The sequence below is a fragment of the Columba livia genome, unplaced genomic scaffold, assembly GCF_036013475.1.
Source record: "Columba livia isolate bColLiv1 breed racing homer unplaced genomic scaffold, bColLiv1.pat.W.v2 Scaffold_102, whole genome shotgun sequence".
Classification (NCBI taxonomy): domain Eukaryota; kingdom Metazoa; phylum Chordata; class Aves; order Columbiformes; family Columbidae; genus Columba; species Columba livia.
The window spans coordinates 98,799-115,153 of NW_027043007.1; the positions used below are offsets into that span (position 1 = coordinate 98,799).

The 16,355-nt window shown below is 56.2% G+C and overlaps 1 protein-coding gene across 1 annotated transcript; it reads left to right on the forward strand.

Annotated features, from left to right (window-relative positions):
• Positions 1-13,955: 13,955 nt before the first annotated feature.
• On the forward strand, positions 13,956-16,017 carry LOC135577595 (olfactory receptor 14I1-like). Its single transcript, XM_065047731.1, has one exon. It carries the CDS (start codon positions 14,876-14,878, stop codon positions 15,809-15,811), a length of 936 nt encoding a protein of 311 aa, XP_064903803.1. The 5' UTR covers positions 13,956-14,875; the 3' UTR covers positions 15,812-16,017.
• The last annotated feature ends 338 nt before the right edge of the window (positions 16,018-16,355 follow it).

The following is a 16,355-nucleotide window of genomic DNA, read 5'->3' on the forward strand; positions in this document are numbered from 1 at the left end:
CAAACCCTTCTGCAGTGGCGGCTGGTGGGACAGAGGCAGCAGCCACCAACACCCTCCAGGGAGCTTTGAACGGAGCATTAGGAAAAACTGAGCAGGCGGGTGGTGCTGCCCTGCAGCAGGACACCCGGGGACTCTCGGTGATCCCCGCCTTTGGAGGTTTTCAGCTCACCAAAATGTCACCCAGCCTCACCCTGGGGTGGCTGATACCCTAAAAGAGAAACAACCACCATATTCTACCCCTCAGCCACCTACCAAAACCAGGGAGAAAATACATTGATCAGGCATCATAAAAAGGCAATTCTGTCTAAGAGGTGTAATCTTTAAATATCATTTAAATATAACTTAAACAAAGGAATAGCCCTGAGAGCAAAACCAGGAGACCTGCGTGGTCAAACAGGAGATGCTGGGTAAGCTCAAGTGGAAGAGGAGGTTTTATAGATCATGGAAGGAGGGGCTGGCCACTTGGGGAGAATGTAAGGCTGTTGTCAGAGAGTGTAGGGAGGCAACTAGGAAAGCTAAGGCCTCCCTAGAATTAAACCTGGCGAGAGGGGTCAAGAACAACAGGAAAACCTTTTTCAAATATGTGGCAGATAAAACTAACAGCAGAGGCAATGTCGGCCCACTGATGAATGAGACGGGTGCCCTGGTGACAGAAGATACAGAGAAGGCAGAGTTACTGAGTACTTCTTTGTCTCTGTCTGCTCTGCCGGAGGCTGTCCTGGGGAGCCCCGTACTGCTGAGGCCCCAGAGGAAGGCAGGACAATGGAGGAGTTTGCCTGGGTTGATGAGGACTGGGTTAGGGAGCAGTTAGGCAATCTGGAGATCCATAAATCCATGGGTCCGGATGGGATGCGCCCGCAGGTGCTGAGGGAGCTGGCTGAGGTCATTGCTGGACCGCTCTCCATCATCTTTGTCAAGTCTTGAGAAACAGGAAAGGTGCCTCAGGACTGGAGGAAAGCAAATGTCACTGCAGTCTTCAAAAAGGGCAAGAAGGAGGACCCGGGCAACTGTAGGCCGGTCAGCCTCACCTCCATCCCCTGGAAACTGCTGGAACGACTCATGCTTGGTACCATCTCAAGTCATATCAGGGATAAGAGGGTCATTAGGGGCAGTCAACATGGCTTTACCAAAGGTAAGTCATGCTTGACCAACCTCATTGACTTTTATGAGGACATAACAAGATGGATGGATGATGGCAGAGTGGTGGATGTGGTCTACCGTGATTTAAATAAAGCATTTCACACAGCATCCTCACAGCTAAACTGAGGGAGTGCGGTCTAGATGACCAGGTAGTGAGGTGACTGTGAACTGGCTGAAGGGAAGAAGCCAGAGAATCGTGGTCAACGGGGCGGAGTCCAGTTGAGGCCTGTATCTAGTGCAGTGCCTCAGGGGTCAGTGCTGGGGCCTGTATTATTTAATATATTCATCAACAATTTGGACGAGGGAATAGAGTGACTGTCAGCAAGTTTGCTGATGACACCGAGCTGGGAGCAGTGGCTGACACGCCAGAGGCTGTGCTGCCATCCAGAGACCTGGACAGGCTGGAGAGTTGGGCGGGGAAAAATTTAATAAATATAACAAGGGCAAGTGTAGAGTCTTGGGAGGTTGTGGAGTCTCCTTCTCTGCAGACATTCCAACCCGCCTGGACACCTTCCTGTGTAACCTCATCTGGGTGTTCCTGCTCCATGGGGGGATTGCACTGGATGAGCTTTCCAGGTCCCTTCCAACCCCGACATTCTGGGATTCTGTGGTGCCAGAGGCTAACTACTGAAGAATTACACCTTCTTTGACAAGGAAGGACGTGAAAAAGCTTCAGTTTTTCTCCTGAAGAACAAGGAGTTCCCTTACGGCACGGTCCTCTTTCTGCTACTAGTGACAGTGGCACTAATTCCAAACCACGCTTGAGAGCCAATTTATTTTTCCGTGTGTCCAAAGCTCATCCCGCTCATCCCTGGGAAGGACTCCTGCCAGTCTCTGCAAAGCACATCTCTCCAACCTTGTGTCATCCACAGGTTTCTGTTCAGCCCAGGACACTTCTCCCCATCCCTTCAGCACACTGCCAGCTCTCAGGTTTTCAGCTGCATGGAGTCAGGCCGCTCCCTTCAAAGTCTTCCCTACAAAAGTCTTCTCTACGTGCTGATGCCAACTATATCGCCTCATACGATGTACGGCTCCACGCTCCTTCTGCAGAGCTCCATGGACGGGGCAGTCTTCCTCTTTCTTTCATGGTTATTCACCTTCGCTTGTTTTGTTTTGTTGTTGTTGGGTTTATTTGTTTGCCTGCTTGTTTCATTATTGTTGTTATTGTTGTTATTACTATTATTATGATATGCATGTCAAATATTTTCTGAAGCAACACAACACAGTTATCCCCCACAGCTTCACCAATTCCATATTTCCCCCTATCTCAAGGACGCCATGTGGAAACTGATGACTGGATGTTTTTCTGAAGCAATAACTGCCCCTTATCTGCTGCATGGCAGTCTTAATTTAACTCACTGCAGGCTCGACATGTCTTCTTTATTTTGTTGTGATGCTGGGATTTTAAAATTGTGTGAATGTTTTCATCCTTTACTGATTCACTGTCTGTTTTTCTTTTCATACCTAATTGCTGGGTAAACGAGGAGCCCTGCTCTCTGGGTCTTTACCTGAAATAAAGGACTTTCAGAGACTATTTTTTTCCCTGAGATCCTTTCTCAAAGGCCTTTTTGGAGCTGCAGGGACAGTTCCCGTGTGTGGGTAGAGGGGAAAACAGTTCCGGAATGGCAGCAGTGCCAGGGAGCACCAGCGCCTGAGGAAGGAGGTGGACAGAGAGCAAACCTGACCCAGCAACTGTGGCGCAGTGCTGGAAATGGCGACGGGAGAGACCAATGTCCTGGGCACCTTCCCATCCTGTCCCTGCACCGAGGGCACAGAGCGGCCTCCTCTCTCCTGCCCCTGCGTGTCCTGGCTCTGCAGCTCACCCCGCTGAGTGAGTCCTCCCCCTGCATGGCCACACAGCTCAGCCAGCACCGGGGTGTCCTCTGCCAGCACTTTCCAGCTCAGCCCAGCCCCTGCCCAGCTCTCCCCACAGCCCCGGCTTTCTCTCCAGCCCAGCCCAGCAGAGCAGCCCAGGCTGGGCTGGCCCACGGCCGTGCCCGGCACAGGGGCTGCAGAGCTCTGGGCACTCAGCCCACAGCCCCAGCCCCTCTGAAGGGCTCAGCAGCTGCTGGGGGCACAGACGGGTCTCAGCCCCACCCACAGCCCCAGGGCTGGAGCTGGACATGGCACGAGGGCATGGAGACCAGTGCAAACCCAGGACTGCTGGTGTCAGCTCCAGTAGAGTCCCAGCACAGACGGCCTGTGCCCCTCAGTGCCAGCCCCTCTCCCCAGGCCAGAACAGGAGTGCTGCTCCAGCAGCAGAGCAGCCGGCCCCAAATGAGCGTCTGCAAAAAGGGGTTTCTCTTCCTCCTGGATTCCCCCCTGCAGGCACAGAAATGCTCCCCTGCTCTTCTCCAGGGACATCCCTTTCTCCAGGTGTCCAGGCTGCTCTGGCTGGCTCTGGTTTCCTCTCCGTGCTCCCCGCATGGCCCTGATCTGGCGATGCTGCTCTGCAGAGCCAGGGGCTGTGTTGCCCTGGGGCCGTGGGGTGTCTTTGCACTGGCCACGCTGTTCGGGCTGGGAAGCAGACCCAGCTGGATGAGCATCGCCACTGCTGAGCCCTTTCCATCTTCCCAGCTGGCTCAGTAGCCAAGGGCAGGACCGTGGGGTGTCTCTAATGGCACAAAGGGCAGGACAGGGCTGCACTAGATCCAGCCAGGGCCTTCCCCAGAGGGTGTCCTGAAACACTCTCCAGTCTTATGTTACTTTGCCTGCTGGCTCCTCACAGCCTCTCCTCTCATTAGCCCATGATCTCCTGATTTCACCTTTTTGTCTGGGAGGCTCCTTCTTGGATGGTCACTTATTTTAGGAGGTGCCAGTCACTGCCTGTTGGGACTCATATGCTGTTCCTGGAAATCTCCTGACATCACTTGGCAGCTTGTGGTTCTTCTCCAGGATAGCATTTGCCATAGGACCCAAGGCAGGTGCTGTCTGCATGGACATTTGTCACCACAAAGAGAAGTTTTTTCCCATCCTTTGGTTCCTCACACATCATCCTGGCACTCTGAGCTTGTTGCTGTGACTCCATTAGGCATCCCAAGGTAGCAAAAGTCCCTTTGAGGGAGCAGTTTGTCGGGCATATTCCTGACACCAGCTTTGGAAGGGTACCCCGCCCTGAGGAGCCCCTGTGCTCTTGGTCGTGCCAGCAGTGAGGCCAGATCTCACACAGTGGTTCCCATGGCCTGCTCCTGTCCACAGCCACAGGGATGCCACTGTAGATACACCAGGACTGTCACAAGGTACACAAGACCTTAGCGGCAGCACAAATGCAAGAGCACAAGAGGACAGTGGAAGTGAGGAGAGGCCAGCATTGAAGAGGCCACATCCTCCATGTCCGTGGCTCCAGGGAAGCAGCAGCTGTGATGACAATCAGGCGGCAGAGGGGCAGCGCCTGCTGAGTCAGCAGGATGCAGCCTCTGGGTCCCATGGGCAGCTCCTCCACGTGTCAGCTGGGATTTTGGGTCCTTAACCCTTTCTGTATCCCCAGCTCCAGAGAAGATTGGAAGAGATGGGAGCTCAGACAAATTGTTTTCTTCAGGGTTCTTTATTTATGCAAGAAGACTGGTTCTGTATGTACATGTGCTGGTTTCATCTGGGATAGAGTTCAATTTCTTCATGCTTGTATGACGCTATGTATTGCCCTTGGGATGAGAACAGTGTTAGTAACACACGCATGTTTTAGTCACTGTTGAGCAGAGCTTACCCAGTGCCAAGGCCGTTTCTTTTTCTCACACACCACAGCAGCAAGTGGGCTGGGGGTCCACAAGGAGCTGGGAGGGGACACAGCTGGGACAGCTGACCAAAGGGACCTTCCACACCATATGATGTCATGTTCAGCAGTAAAAGTCGGGAGCAGAAGAAGGGAGGGCAGGACACTTGGAGTGATGGTGCTTATCTTCCCAAGTAACTGCTAGGTGTGCTGGAGCCCAGCTTAGCTAGAGGTGGCTGGGCACCCACCTGCTGACAGGGAGGAGCAAATGCAGTTCTTGTTTTGCTTTGTTTATGCACACAACTTTAGATTTATCTATCAAATTGCCTTCGTCTCAACTCCTGAGTTGTCTCACTTTTAGAGTTCCAATTCTCTCCCCCATCCTACTTTGGAGGAGTGAGCTGTGTGACGCTGAGCTGCCTACTGGGGTTTCACCAGTGTCAAGAGGTGGGATGAATAATACTATTTCATGGCACTTCTTGTTATCATAGGTATAAAGGCAAATATATAAAATAAAGAAAAAAACAAAAATAGTCCTGATTTTTCCTGAGATACCCTGGAAGTCTTCTAAGTTGTATGGGTACCTTAATGATGCTGAAATAGTATGTGTTCAAATCCTTTCCTCAGGGAATCCTTGATCTCTCTGTTCCTCATGCTGTAGATGAGGGGGTTCACTGCTGGAGGTACCACCAGGTACAGAAATGACACCACCAGGTCCAGGGACTGAGAGGACATGGAAGGGGGACTCAGGTAGGCAAAAAAAGGGGTGCTAACAAACAGGGAGACCACGGCCAGGTGAGGGAGGCACGTGGAAAAGGCTTTGTGCCGTCCCTGCTCAGAGGGGATCCTCAGCACGGCCCTGAAGATCTGCACATAGGACACCACAATGAACACAAAACACCCAAACTGTAAACAGGCACTGACCAAGGGAAGCCAGACTTCCCTGAGGTAGGAGTTTAAGCAGGAGAGCTTGAGGATCTGGGGGATTTCACAGAACAGCTGTTCCAGGTCATTGCCCGTGCACAGTGGCAGTGAAAATGTATTGGCCGTGTGCAGCAGAGCAACGAGAAACCCACTGGCCCAGGCAGCTGCTGCCATGTGCACACAAGCTCTGCTACCCAGGAGGGTCCCGTAGTGCAGGGGTTTGCAGATGGCAACATAGCGGTCGTAGGACATGATGGCGAGGAGAAAATACTCTGTTACGATCAAGAATGAAGCAGAAATAACTTTGCATAGCAACGCAAGTAGGAGGTGGCCCTGGTGTCCGTGAGGGAATTGGCCATTGCATTGGGAACACTGATGGAGATGAAGCCAACATCTAGGAGGGAGAGGTTGAGGAGGAAGAAGTACATGGGGGTGTGGAGGTGCTGGTCACAGGCTATGGTGGTGATGATGAAGCCGTTGCCCAGGAGGGCAGCCAGGTAGATGCCCAGGAAGAGCCAGAAGTGCAAGAGCTGCAGCTCCCGTGTGTCTGTGAATGTCAGGAGGAGGAACTGGGTGATGAAGCTGTGTTGGACATCCGACCCTTTGTTTATGAGGCACTGCCATGGGAGGGAAGCACACTTATGAGTTAGGACTGCTCCAGGCAAAGCTTTTCCCATTCTCTAGCCTCTCCAATCCCCTGCCCTGCTCCCCACACACACTGCCTGTCTCTTTTCTTTCAGTACCTTCATGTATCCCCAAGGCTGGAGCTCTGCGATGTGGGAAAGGCAGGACGTGTGGCTCCAGCTAAAGGGCCTTGGACAGGTTATACAGAAGTATGTGGACCAACGGGTCACTGGGGCTTTGTTGCCAGGACACCCTGGGTCCAGCTGTGTTGTCCCGCGGGCAGCGGCAGAGGCCAGGAGTGACACTGCTTGGAACGCTCAGGGTGGTCCCCATGGGAAGGACACCATGGGACTGGGCTTTGTCTTCCAGCTTTAGTGAAAAAAAGATATTCAAATATGGCCATTTTTGAGAGAGAATTTATTCTCTTTGGCTCCCACAGATCCAGCAGCTCAGCAACCACCATCTCTGTTTTGGTCTTGGGAACTCTATCAGTAGGTTGTAGAGTGTCTGAAATGCCAAGTGCTTGACGCAGGTATCAGGGTCTTCCATCAAGGGCAGGAGGACTGCAAGAGAGGGACGCAGAGCAGAGATGAGCCCCCACTGCCTGCAGAGACCCCCAGGAGTCCCCTCCGAACTGTGCCAGCCCCACTCGTCTCTTCCCCTGGCCGGGAGGAGCAGATGAGAGCAACAGGCCAGCTGGAAGCTGCTGCTCCGGGACGTGCCAGGTGCCCCTGCCACATCCTCTGCCCCTGAAGCGCTTTCCTGGAGGAGGACCAGGCATGGCAGCGCCCTGCCCAGGCCCTGTCCCCTGCCCACCAGCACAGCACGGCCCCCACTCACCTTTGGTGATTTCATTCAGCTTCTCCACCTTATTGCTGCGGTTCTTCAGGTACCGCGCGCCAAGCCCTGTGCACAGAGCTCCTGTCAGGCCTCTGCTCCCCAGCACGCTCCCGGCAGCACGGCCCCGGCCCGGCCGGCTCGGCTGCACACCCTGCACCCCTGGGCAGGGCTGGCCCCGGGCAGGACAGGACCCAAGGCCGCTGCCCGTGCAGCGGTGGGGACGGGGGCCAGGCTGCCAGCAGAGGGTCCCCGGGGGCTGTGGCTCACCGGTGAACCTGACGGCCTCCAGTCGCACGGTGGCCTGAGCGTCCTTCACATACAGCAGGCTCTGACACAGCTGTTCTTCCAGCCTGCTCTTGTCCTGCTGGAGCTGGCGAGAACACAAGGGCATGGGTCTGGTACAGACATTGCCCAGCCACCCGGACCAGTCCCTCCCACCAGTGGCCTCTTCCCTCCCAGACAGGAGCCCTGTGGGGCTGAGGTTCAGAGAGAGCAGAGGGCAGAGGGGGCCTGGCAGTGCTGAGAGCCCTCTGTCCCACGGCCAGGGCCAACATGTGCCAGGGTCTTGTTTAGCACCTGGGGGCAGGGAGGGGAGAGGGGCCTGGAGAAGAGCCCTTGGGGGGTCTGTGCTTGAAGGCAGGGAAGGAGGATGTGGCTCCAGGCTGTGGGCTCTGGGCTGGAACAGGGCAGGTGAGGCTCAGCTGCACAGCCCTCCCCACGGGGCACCTGGGGCAGCCCTCGTCCAATTCTTACCAAACACTCTCCGATGCGGTGTATCTGATGTGTCTGGACCAGGGTGCTGAGGTTCCTCCATCCCAGGAACCCTGCACAGTCCAGCAGGGCGTCCCTAGAGGCCTGCAGAGAAGCAGAGGTTGGGAGATGGCACCGCACCCCGGGGGAAGACACCTGGCACCTTCCCTCCTCTTGGCCCAGCATGAGCTGTTCCCAGCCCCTTGTGGGAAGAGGCATCAGGGAATGGAGTCTGAAGTGGGTTCAGTGCCCAGGGCAGGGACACGGGGCAGCTGCCACCTCAGGTGTAGCCTGCTGCTGGCCAGCAGAACAGAGATCCTCAAGAGCTGCTGAGCTTCCACCGGGGCTGGGGGCAGCCTGAGGGGCAGAGGAGCTGAGGGCCCACGGCTGAAGGCAGTGAGGGCTGGAGTCCCAGAGACCCCGTGGCAGGACGGAGCCAGCAGCAGCTCCCACGGGCGTCCCCCAGCAGGACACCTGAACAAGCTGGCTCTGCAGCCCTTGTAAGTGCTGCAGCCCCCTGCACAGCCCGAGTTAGCTGGCCCAAGGCAGGGGGAACTGGGTGAGCAGGACTTTGTCCTGAGGCCATCCTGCCCTCAGGGGCTGGGGTTGTCTCCGGCCCAAACACCTGGGCGTCTCTTGGGCACAGCCCTGGGGGACAGCGCTGGGGGCTCAAAGACCTGGGGGCAGTGATGGGGACTCACAGCCCTGGCCTCCCACACGTGCAGGAACAGTTGGGAAGCCTGTAGGGACTTGTGTGGGGTGGCCTTGGGCTGCTGCTGCAGCACAGCCTTCCCAACAACTCTGGTCACTGCACCTTGGCCACGCTCTTGCTCTGGTCATTCATACGGAGGAACAGTGGGACCAGGACCCTCTTCACTGTCTTCCTCAGCATCTTCTTGTTTCTCCCCACCACAGTGTCCATCACATCTCTGAAGAGGCTGATGGAGAACTCCCGCACCAGGCTGGACTCCTGGTAGGGTGGAGGATGGGGAACTTCAGCAACAGGCACTCCCAGCCCACGGTGAGCAAAGGGCGTCAGCGTGGCTGATGTGAGGGGTCGGATCCTGAGCACAGGAGCCGTGGGGCAGATCTACAGCTGAGGCTGGATGGCCCCAGAGCCCTGAAAGGCCATGCAAGAGGAGCATGAGGGGAGCCCTGCCCGAGGGCTGCCCACGGGGCTGGGCTGAGGGGCAGCTGTCTTTGCCAAGTGCCCATCTGTAGGGCTCGGGCTGGGGCTCCCAGGGCAGCCTTACATCATCAAAGAGGGGCAGGAGCTTCTCCGCCAGCTGCAGAGCGATGGGGCTCGCCTCCTCCCGGTCCAGGTGACCCATCGTGTTCCTGAAGAGTAGCAGGGCCTTCCTCTTGACATCACTGTTGGTGTCCTGCATGGTCTCCATGATGTCTGGCAGCAGGACCAGTATTTTTCTTGCCTGTAAGAAACACAGTTTCCTTATTGTGAAGCGCTGAAAGATCACCCTGGCAAAAATGCTCTGGCCACTGAGGACCAGCCTCCCGTTCATCTTCCCAGCAGGTGGCACAGGAGTCGCTGCAGCAGCCTCCTGACAGGCAGCGGCCACTGATGGGGATGTGGGGAGAGCATGGAGCAGGGAAGGGGGGGCAGGAGAGCAGTGTCCCCTGCTCAGCCACCCCCTTTTCTGAGAAGCCTGAAGGGGCGGAAGGATGGGAAACCCTCTGTGCCTGGAGGGCTCCCCAGGCGCCCACCAGCCCCCTCCATAGCAGAGAGGGGGACTGGAGCCATCACTCCACATTCAGACTCCCACCAAGGCCAAGCCAACGCATTACCCACTGCTGCAGCCCCCAGCTGCCAACATGGCTCCAGCTGACTGTGCCTCACTCACCATCATATGTGCCTTTGAAAGCGTGATGAGGCTCTCGAGCACCACCGAGAGCATCATCCAACTCGGATTCCTCAGGAAACTCTCGGGTTTGTAGAGGACAGCAAACTTCTCTGATCCAAAGTCAGTGCGCAGCAGCAGCTAAAGTGAAGGCAGCAGTGAGAGAACAGCAGAGCCGGTGGGGCTCCCTCCAGTGTGTTGGCACGAAGGAGGCATGACAAGGCCGGTGGCAAGTGTCTCCTCTCCCCAGAGCTGAAGGCCCTCAGCCCGTGCAGAGACCGTTCCTCTGCCCCAGGGCCAGCAACTGGGCTGTCTCTGGCTTCTGCCCCTTTCTCTGTCCCTGCCCCAGCTTTCCAGGGGGCAGAGCCAGGCAGGGCAATGCAGGCGGGGGTGAGCACAGTGCTGCCTGGGCAGGGGCAGACGTGGTGTGTTTTCACCAGGGCCGAAACCGCACGGGGCAGCCCCAGGCGTCTGGCACAGGGTCTGGTGGTACTGGTCAGGTCCATGCTGACCCTGAGAGGCCGTGTCTGTATGTCCTGGGGGAGCTGGCCATTCGGAGCTGACAGACAGGGAGGGGGCTGTGCCTGGTTCCCCGCAGGGGCAGGCACAGCCCTGAAGATGAGCGTGGACACTCACAGCCAAGAGACTGATGCAGGCGTCCTCCATGGCACAGCTGAACACCTTGTGCAGTTGCAGGTCCTGGAGCACGCTGCGCAGCTCGGTCAGGACGCTCCACAAAGTCCCAGGCATGGAGATCATCACCTCCCACATGGCCAGGGCAGCGCTGCAGAGCCAGAGCGCCCGTCAGCGGGGCTGCCTCGGCCAGGGCAGCATGTCCAAGCCAGGTCCTCCAGAGCCGGGCGGTGCTGCAGCCCTGGCCCTGCCCACCATTTTTGCTTGGGGTGCCCGGGGGCCCTGCCCGGGCAGGCAGGACGGGCCTGAGGTGGTGTTGCCCTTTGGGCAGGGAGGAGCGTGGTGGCGCTGGGCTCCAGATTGGCCAGTTTGGGCTGCTGCGGGCCTGGCTGACCCAGTGGGGCTGGGACACGTGGTGGGATGGAAGCCCTTCTCCTTGGGGATGTGGGTCTGGCAGCCAGAGAATCCCTGTGCCCTCCTCCCCACAGGGAACAAGCCCCCAGGGCTGTCAGGGCCAATACCTGTCACATGTTGGAGAGATCTCCAACAGGCTCCTCACCACTTCCCTGGAGCACCGCTCCGTCAGCAGGAGGAGGAGTGAGTGCAGGCTGTGCCGGGCTGGCTCTGTGGAGACGCCCTCGATGTTTTTGTAGATGTATCTCATGAGCTTTGGCACCTGGATGTGAGACGGGTGAGGATGCTGCAGCCCCTGGTGCTGCTGCAGCCATTCCCCAAGCTGCCACTGAAACTGCTGCCCTCCCCGTCCTTCTCCGCTCTCTTGAAATGGCTTCAGGTGCCTGAGAGAGCTGCTTTAGGGAAGGAGGGAAGGACAAGGCCTGACAGGGCTCACAGGCAGGACAATCCAGCCACAGGGCACTTACATCTGTCATCCAGGAGGCCGGGTCTCCCATGGCCGTGTCCAGGACCCTGCTGCCCATCTGCCTGTCACAGATATCCTCTGCTGTCAAGGCCTCAATGGCCACCATGAGAATGTCCGTCATCTGGGCAGGCTGGCGGTTTTCTCCAAACTCCTACAGGAGGAAGGAAGATGGGGAAGACATGTCGTGCTGACCACCCTGCTGGTGCTGCTTGGCTGAGCACCATGAGCAGCTCTGGCCAGAGATGCCCGGCAGCGCTGTCAGCAGTGCCTGCAGGGAAGCTGGAAACAGGGTCTGCCGTCACTGCAGGGGGGAGGATTAGAGCAGAGGCTCCCCAGGTGGAGGGAGGAGGGTTGGGAGCATGGGCATTATGTGTTTGCCCTGCTGGGAACCAGGGCTCCCTGGTGTCCAGGACGGCTGGACCACCCTCGGACAGTCCCTACGTGGGGAGAGCAGGAACCCTCTCACCAGGGACAGTGAGGCCATGCCAACTCTGCTGATTCTGGGTCGCTTTGCTCACAGGTGTCTCCTGACACAAGGTGGGAGCTCGTTACCTTGGCCATGTTGATACCGTGGTGGAGTGAAGCAATTGTCCAGATGCTCACAGAATCCCATGCAGGTTGGAGCTCTGGATGCTTTGGGTTCTCCTCTGGCAGTGTCTCGCCTACGTGGAGGGGAAACACAGAGGAGTCAGTTGGACACAGCATCTTTGCCAACAAGCTTCCGCAACCATGAAAAGAGCTTGAAGCTCAGCACGGCTGAGGAGGGCGGCTGTGCTGGGGCCGGCTTCCAGCTGCTCCTGGGCAGCCCTGGTGGTCAAGCACCGCCATGTCCCCCACCTGCAGGACTGCACTGCCGCTGTGCCAAGGAAACGTGATCCTGGCATCGAGCTGGTCGCTCTCACTGGCCCATTTGTTTACTGGCCCGGACCCTTGCCCAGCCCCGAGGCAGCCCTGCACTCACCGGTCTGCATCAGCTGGACCGTGGGGACCTTGCAGGCGTCCAGCAGAGAACTGCTCTCCTGGGAAGCCTCCACCTCTTCCCAGGCCGCCCTTGGGGTGCTGGGGGGCGGTCTCTTTGCCATCCTGTGAAATGCCGGGAAGCGGGGGGAAAGGACGGGAACTTAAGGGAAAGTCCTCTGTACTATTGGGGAAGGGGGAACTTCAGGCAAAGGCCTCTGTGCTCTGAAGTGCCGGGACTGGCAATGAAAGTCGTGGGCTGTGCTCGGGGTCTCCTCGCCAGCTCCGCTCTCCTGTCCTGTCCCGTCGCTGTCTTGACAGACAGTGCAGGGCTGCGGTCACGCCACCTGTATATGGCACCGTGTGGTGTCACACAGCGGGTCACAAAGGGCCTCACTGTGACGCATCACCCAGGCTGGGAGGGGCAGGGTGTCCACTGCGGGGTGGACCTGTAGGTGTAACAGCACCTGTATTGGCATCTGTGCTGCTCTCTGTAACCTTCTCTTCAGCTGTATTTGTGTCAATAGCTTCATGTGCCATGGTTCCTCCACCTGTGATGGCACCTCAGCTGGTGGTGCCATCACTCGCTGTACCTGCTGCTGGATGCGTCAAGGGCAGTTCTGTTTAACCTCTTTATCAATGATCTGGATGAAGGGATTGAGTGCACCCTTAGTAAATTTGCAGATGACAACAAATTGGGTGGGAGTGTTTCATCTACTGACAGGGAACGCTCACTTCCCTGGTCCTGCTGGCCACACTATTCCTGATACAAGCCAGGATGCTGGTGGCCTTTTTGGCCACCTGGGCACACACTGGCTCATGTTCAGACGCTGTCACCAACACCCTTAGGGCCTTTTCCTCCAGGCACTTTCCAGCTGCTCTTCCCCGGCCTGCAGCGTTCATGCAGCACATCCATGTTCACTGCCCATCAGAGCCACCTTTACTTTGCTTTTCCTGATATGTCATCTCTGCTTCCAGTTTTCTTCTCTACCCAGACCCTGCACCTGGTTTCTCAGTAGTGTTCCTCGGTGGGACCCATTAGCACTACAAGGAAGTTTGGAGTTTGAATCTGACATTGACTTCTTGAGATGTTTCTTCAACTTCCTCTCAGGGCCTGAGGTTCATGGACTCAGCAGCAAACCCACCAGAGGGGTCATTAAAGTGCCCCCTTGTGCTGCTCCTGTGCTGCTGAGCTGGGCTGGGCTCCTGGCACAGAGGGAGCTCATGGCAGCGGCAGCGCTGCAGAGAGACAGCTCTGCCCAGGAGCAGCTCCTCTGCACACGCAGCAGGGATGAGGGCTCTGCCTGGAGCTGCTGAGGAGGGAGGAGTGAGGAAGTGGCTCAGGACTGGGACTGTAACTGAGAGTTCACTGGAGGAGACATCTCTGCAGCCCTTGACATGGTAAGTCTCTGGGTGCAGGGTAATTCAGCTGTAGCTCCTGGAGTCACACAGAGCTGTCCCTGGGCAGTGCCGGCTGCTGGGAGGGGTCTGCAGGGCAGAGCTGAGCACACAGCGAGTGGGATGGGATCTGTGGCACTGACAGCAGGACACCTGGGGACACAGACACAGCTGCAGGCAGGGACAGCTCCAGGCAGCAGAGCAGGGGGTGTTCAGGAGCTCTTTCGGTCCTTGTCTGCAGATGATGCTGGGTGTTGTGTGCTGGGCAATGATCTGACTGTCCCTTTAGGACATGTCGCTTGCAGGAGCCTGACTCTGCTCTGCCTGTCCTGCTGGGCTCACGAGCTGCCCCCAGAAAGGCTCAGGTCTGCTGTAGGATCCCAGCAGTGCTGAGCCTTTCCTTGGGGTCCGCACTGTCCTCTCAGAGTTCTTTGCTTCACTCGGTGAGAGGTCGGGTCCTGCTCTCTCCATCACATCTCCGACAGTGGGCTGGAACAGAGAACAGTTTGCAGATCTGCCCTTTCAAACAATGCTCCCCCGCTCCCATATGAGTCCAAATATTTGGGGTTTTTTAAGGAGTAATTTGTGTGTGAAGTCATCTTCAAAGTAGCACAAGCAAAGGCACAGGAGCGATGGCAAGAAGACTGATGGACTCTTCTGCTGTCCTGACTCTGCACTGAGCCACAGAAAGATGAGCCCTTTCGCCTGTCCTCTCTCAAGACTCTTCACATTTTACCTCATAAAGATGAAGATTTTGACCCCTACAAAAACCCAGTCACGGGATGTGATGGTGAAAAACTAAAAACACAGACAAAATCATTACAAAGACATGTTAAAACACGGCTCTGCTTCCCGTGCTTTTCAGTGTCAAGAGTGCAGATACTGACGATTTCCATTAACAATGCATAAAATCGGACACCGCTTGTGAACGTTGGAGCTGCCACAACCCAGCTCCCGTGTCCCCAGTGCAGCAGAGCAGAGCTGGCTGCTTGGCAGCACACGGGCAGAGGTTCTGCTGCTCACAGCACACTCAGCCAGCACAGACCAGAGAAAGGAAACGCATTTCAGTTGGGGTGATGTTAATGAAAAAGAGAGTAGTTTTGCTCCGTGGAGTCTGTCCTAATATTAAGTTGTTGTTTCCTTTTTTGAACAGAGAAACAGCCAATGTCCAACAGCAGCTCCATCACCCAGTTCCTCCTCTTGCCATTCACAGACACACGGGAGCTGCAGCTCTTGCACTTCTGGCTCTTCCTGGGCATCTACCTGGCTGCCCTCCTGGGCAACGGCCTCATCATCACCACCATAGCCTGTGACCAGCACCTCCACACCCCCATGTACTTCTTCCTCCTCAACCTCTCCCTCCTTGACTTGGGCTCCATCTCCACCATTGTCCCCAAATCCATGGCCAATTCCCTTTGGGACACCAGGACTATCTCCTATCGAGGATGTGCTACACAGCTCTTTTTTTTTCTCTCCTTGATCTCTGTTGAGTATTCCCTTCTCACCATCATGGCCTATGACCGCTACGTTGCCATCTGCAAACCCCTGCGCTACGGGACCCTCCTGGGCAGCAGAGCTTGTGTGCACATGGCAGCAGCTGCCTGGGCCAGTGGCTTTCTCAACACTTTTCTACACACGGTCAACACATTTTCACTGCCACTCTGCAAGGGCAATGCTGTGGACCAGTTCTTCTGCGAAATTCCTCATATCCTCAAGCTCTCCTGCTCACACTCCTACCTCAGGGAAGTGTGGCTTCTTGTTGTTAGCTCCTGTTTAGTCTTTGGGTGTTTTGTGTTCATTGTGGTGTCCTATGTGCAGATCTTCAGGGCCGTGCTGAGGATCCCCTCTGAGCAGGGACGGCACAAAGCCTTTTCCACGTGCCTCCCTCACCTGGCCGTGGTCTCCCTGTTTGTCAGCACTGGTATTTTTGCTCACCTGAAGCCCCCTTCCATCTTCTCCCCAAACCTAGATCGGGTGGTGTCCGTTCTGTACTCGGTGGTGCCTCCAGCAGTGAACCCCCTCATTTACAGTATGAGGAACAAAGAGATCAAGGATTCCCTGAGGAAATTATTTGACCAAGGAATACTGCAGTATCAATAAGCAGTCTATCATCCTCAGGAGAAAGCTTGGAGGCTTTTTTTAACATATATGTCTTGGTTTTCTTTTTGTTTAATATACTTCAAATCATATTCCCACTGAAAGAATATTATTTATTGCCCTCTACCAGTGTTTTGTGGTGTAAAGTCCTCATATACAAATGGAGCATTGCTCCCAGTGCAGGTAAACACAGTAAAGAAACCAGCAGGAAATTATTTGTCTGTGTCTCATCTTGTACATGTCCTCTGGAACTGGGGGTTCAGTCCTGGCACGCAGGAGGGGTCAAGGAGCCAAGAGCCCAGCTGCCATGAGGAGGATCAGGCACTTGTGGACCTCAGGGCTGCTCCTCACCGCCTCACTGGACAGATCCTTTCTGCCACTTTTGCATTGGGCTCCCTGGAGCCATGGTCATGGACAAGAGCAGTTCATGGTCTTTTCAGAGCAGCGGGGCCAGCTCAGGGCCCTGAGGAGAGCCCAGAGTGGGAACCAAGGCTGCCTGGCCAGCCCAGCCTGGACACAGTCACCCAGGGAAAGGGACGTCTCTGGA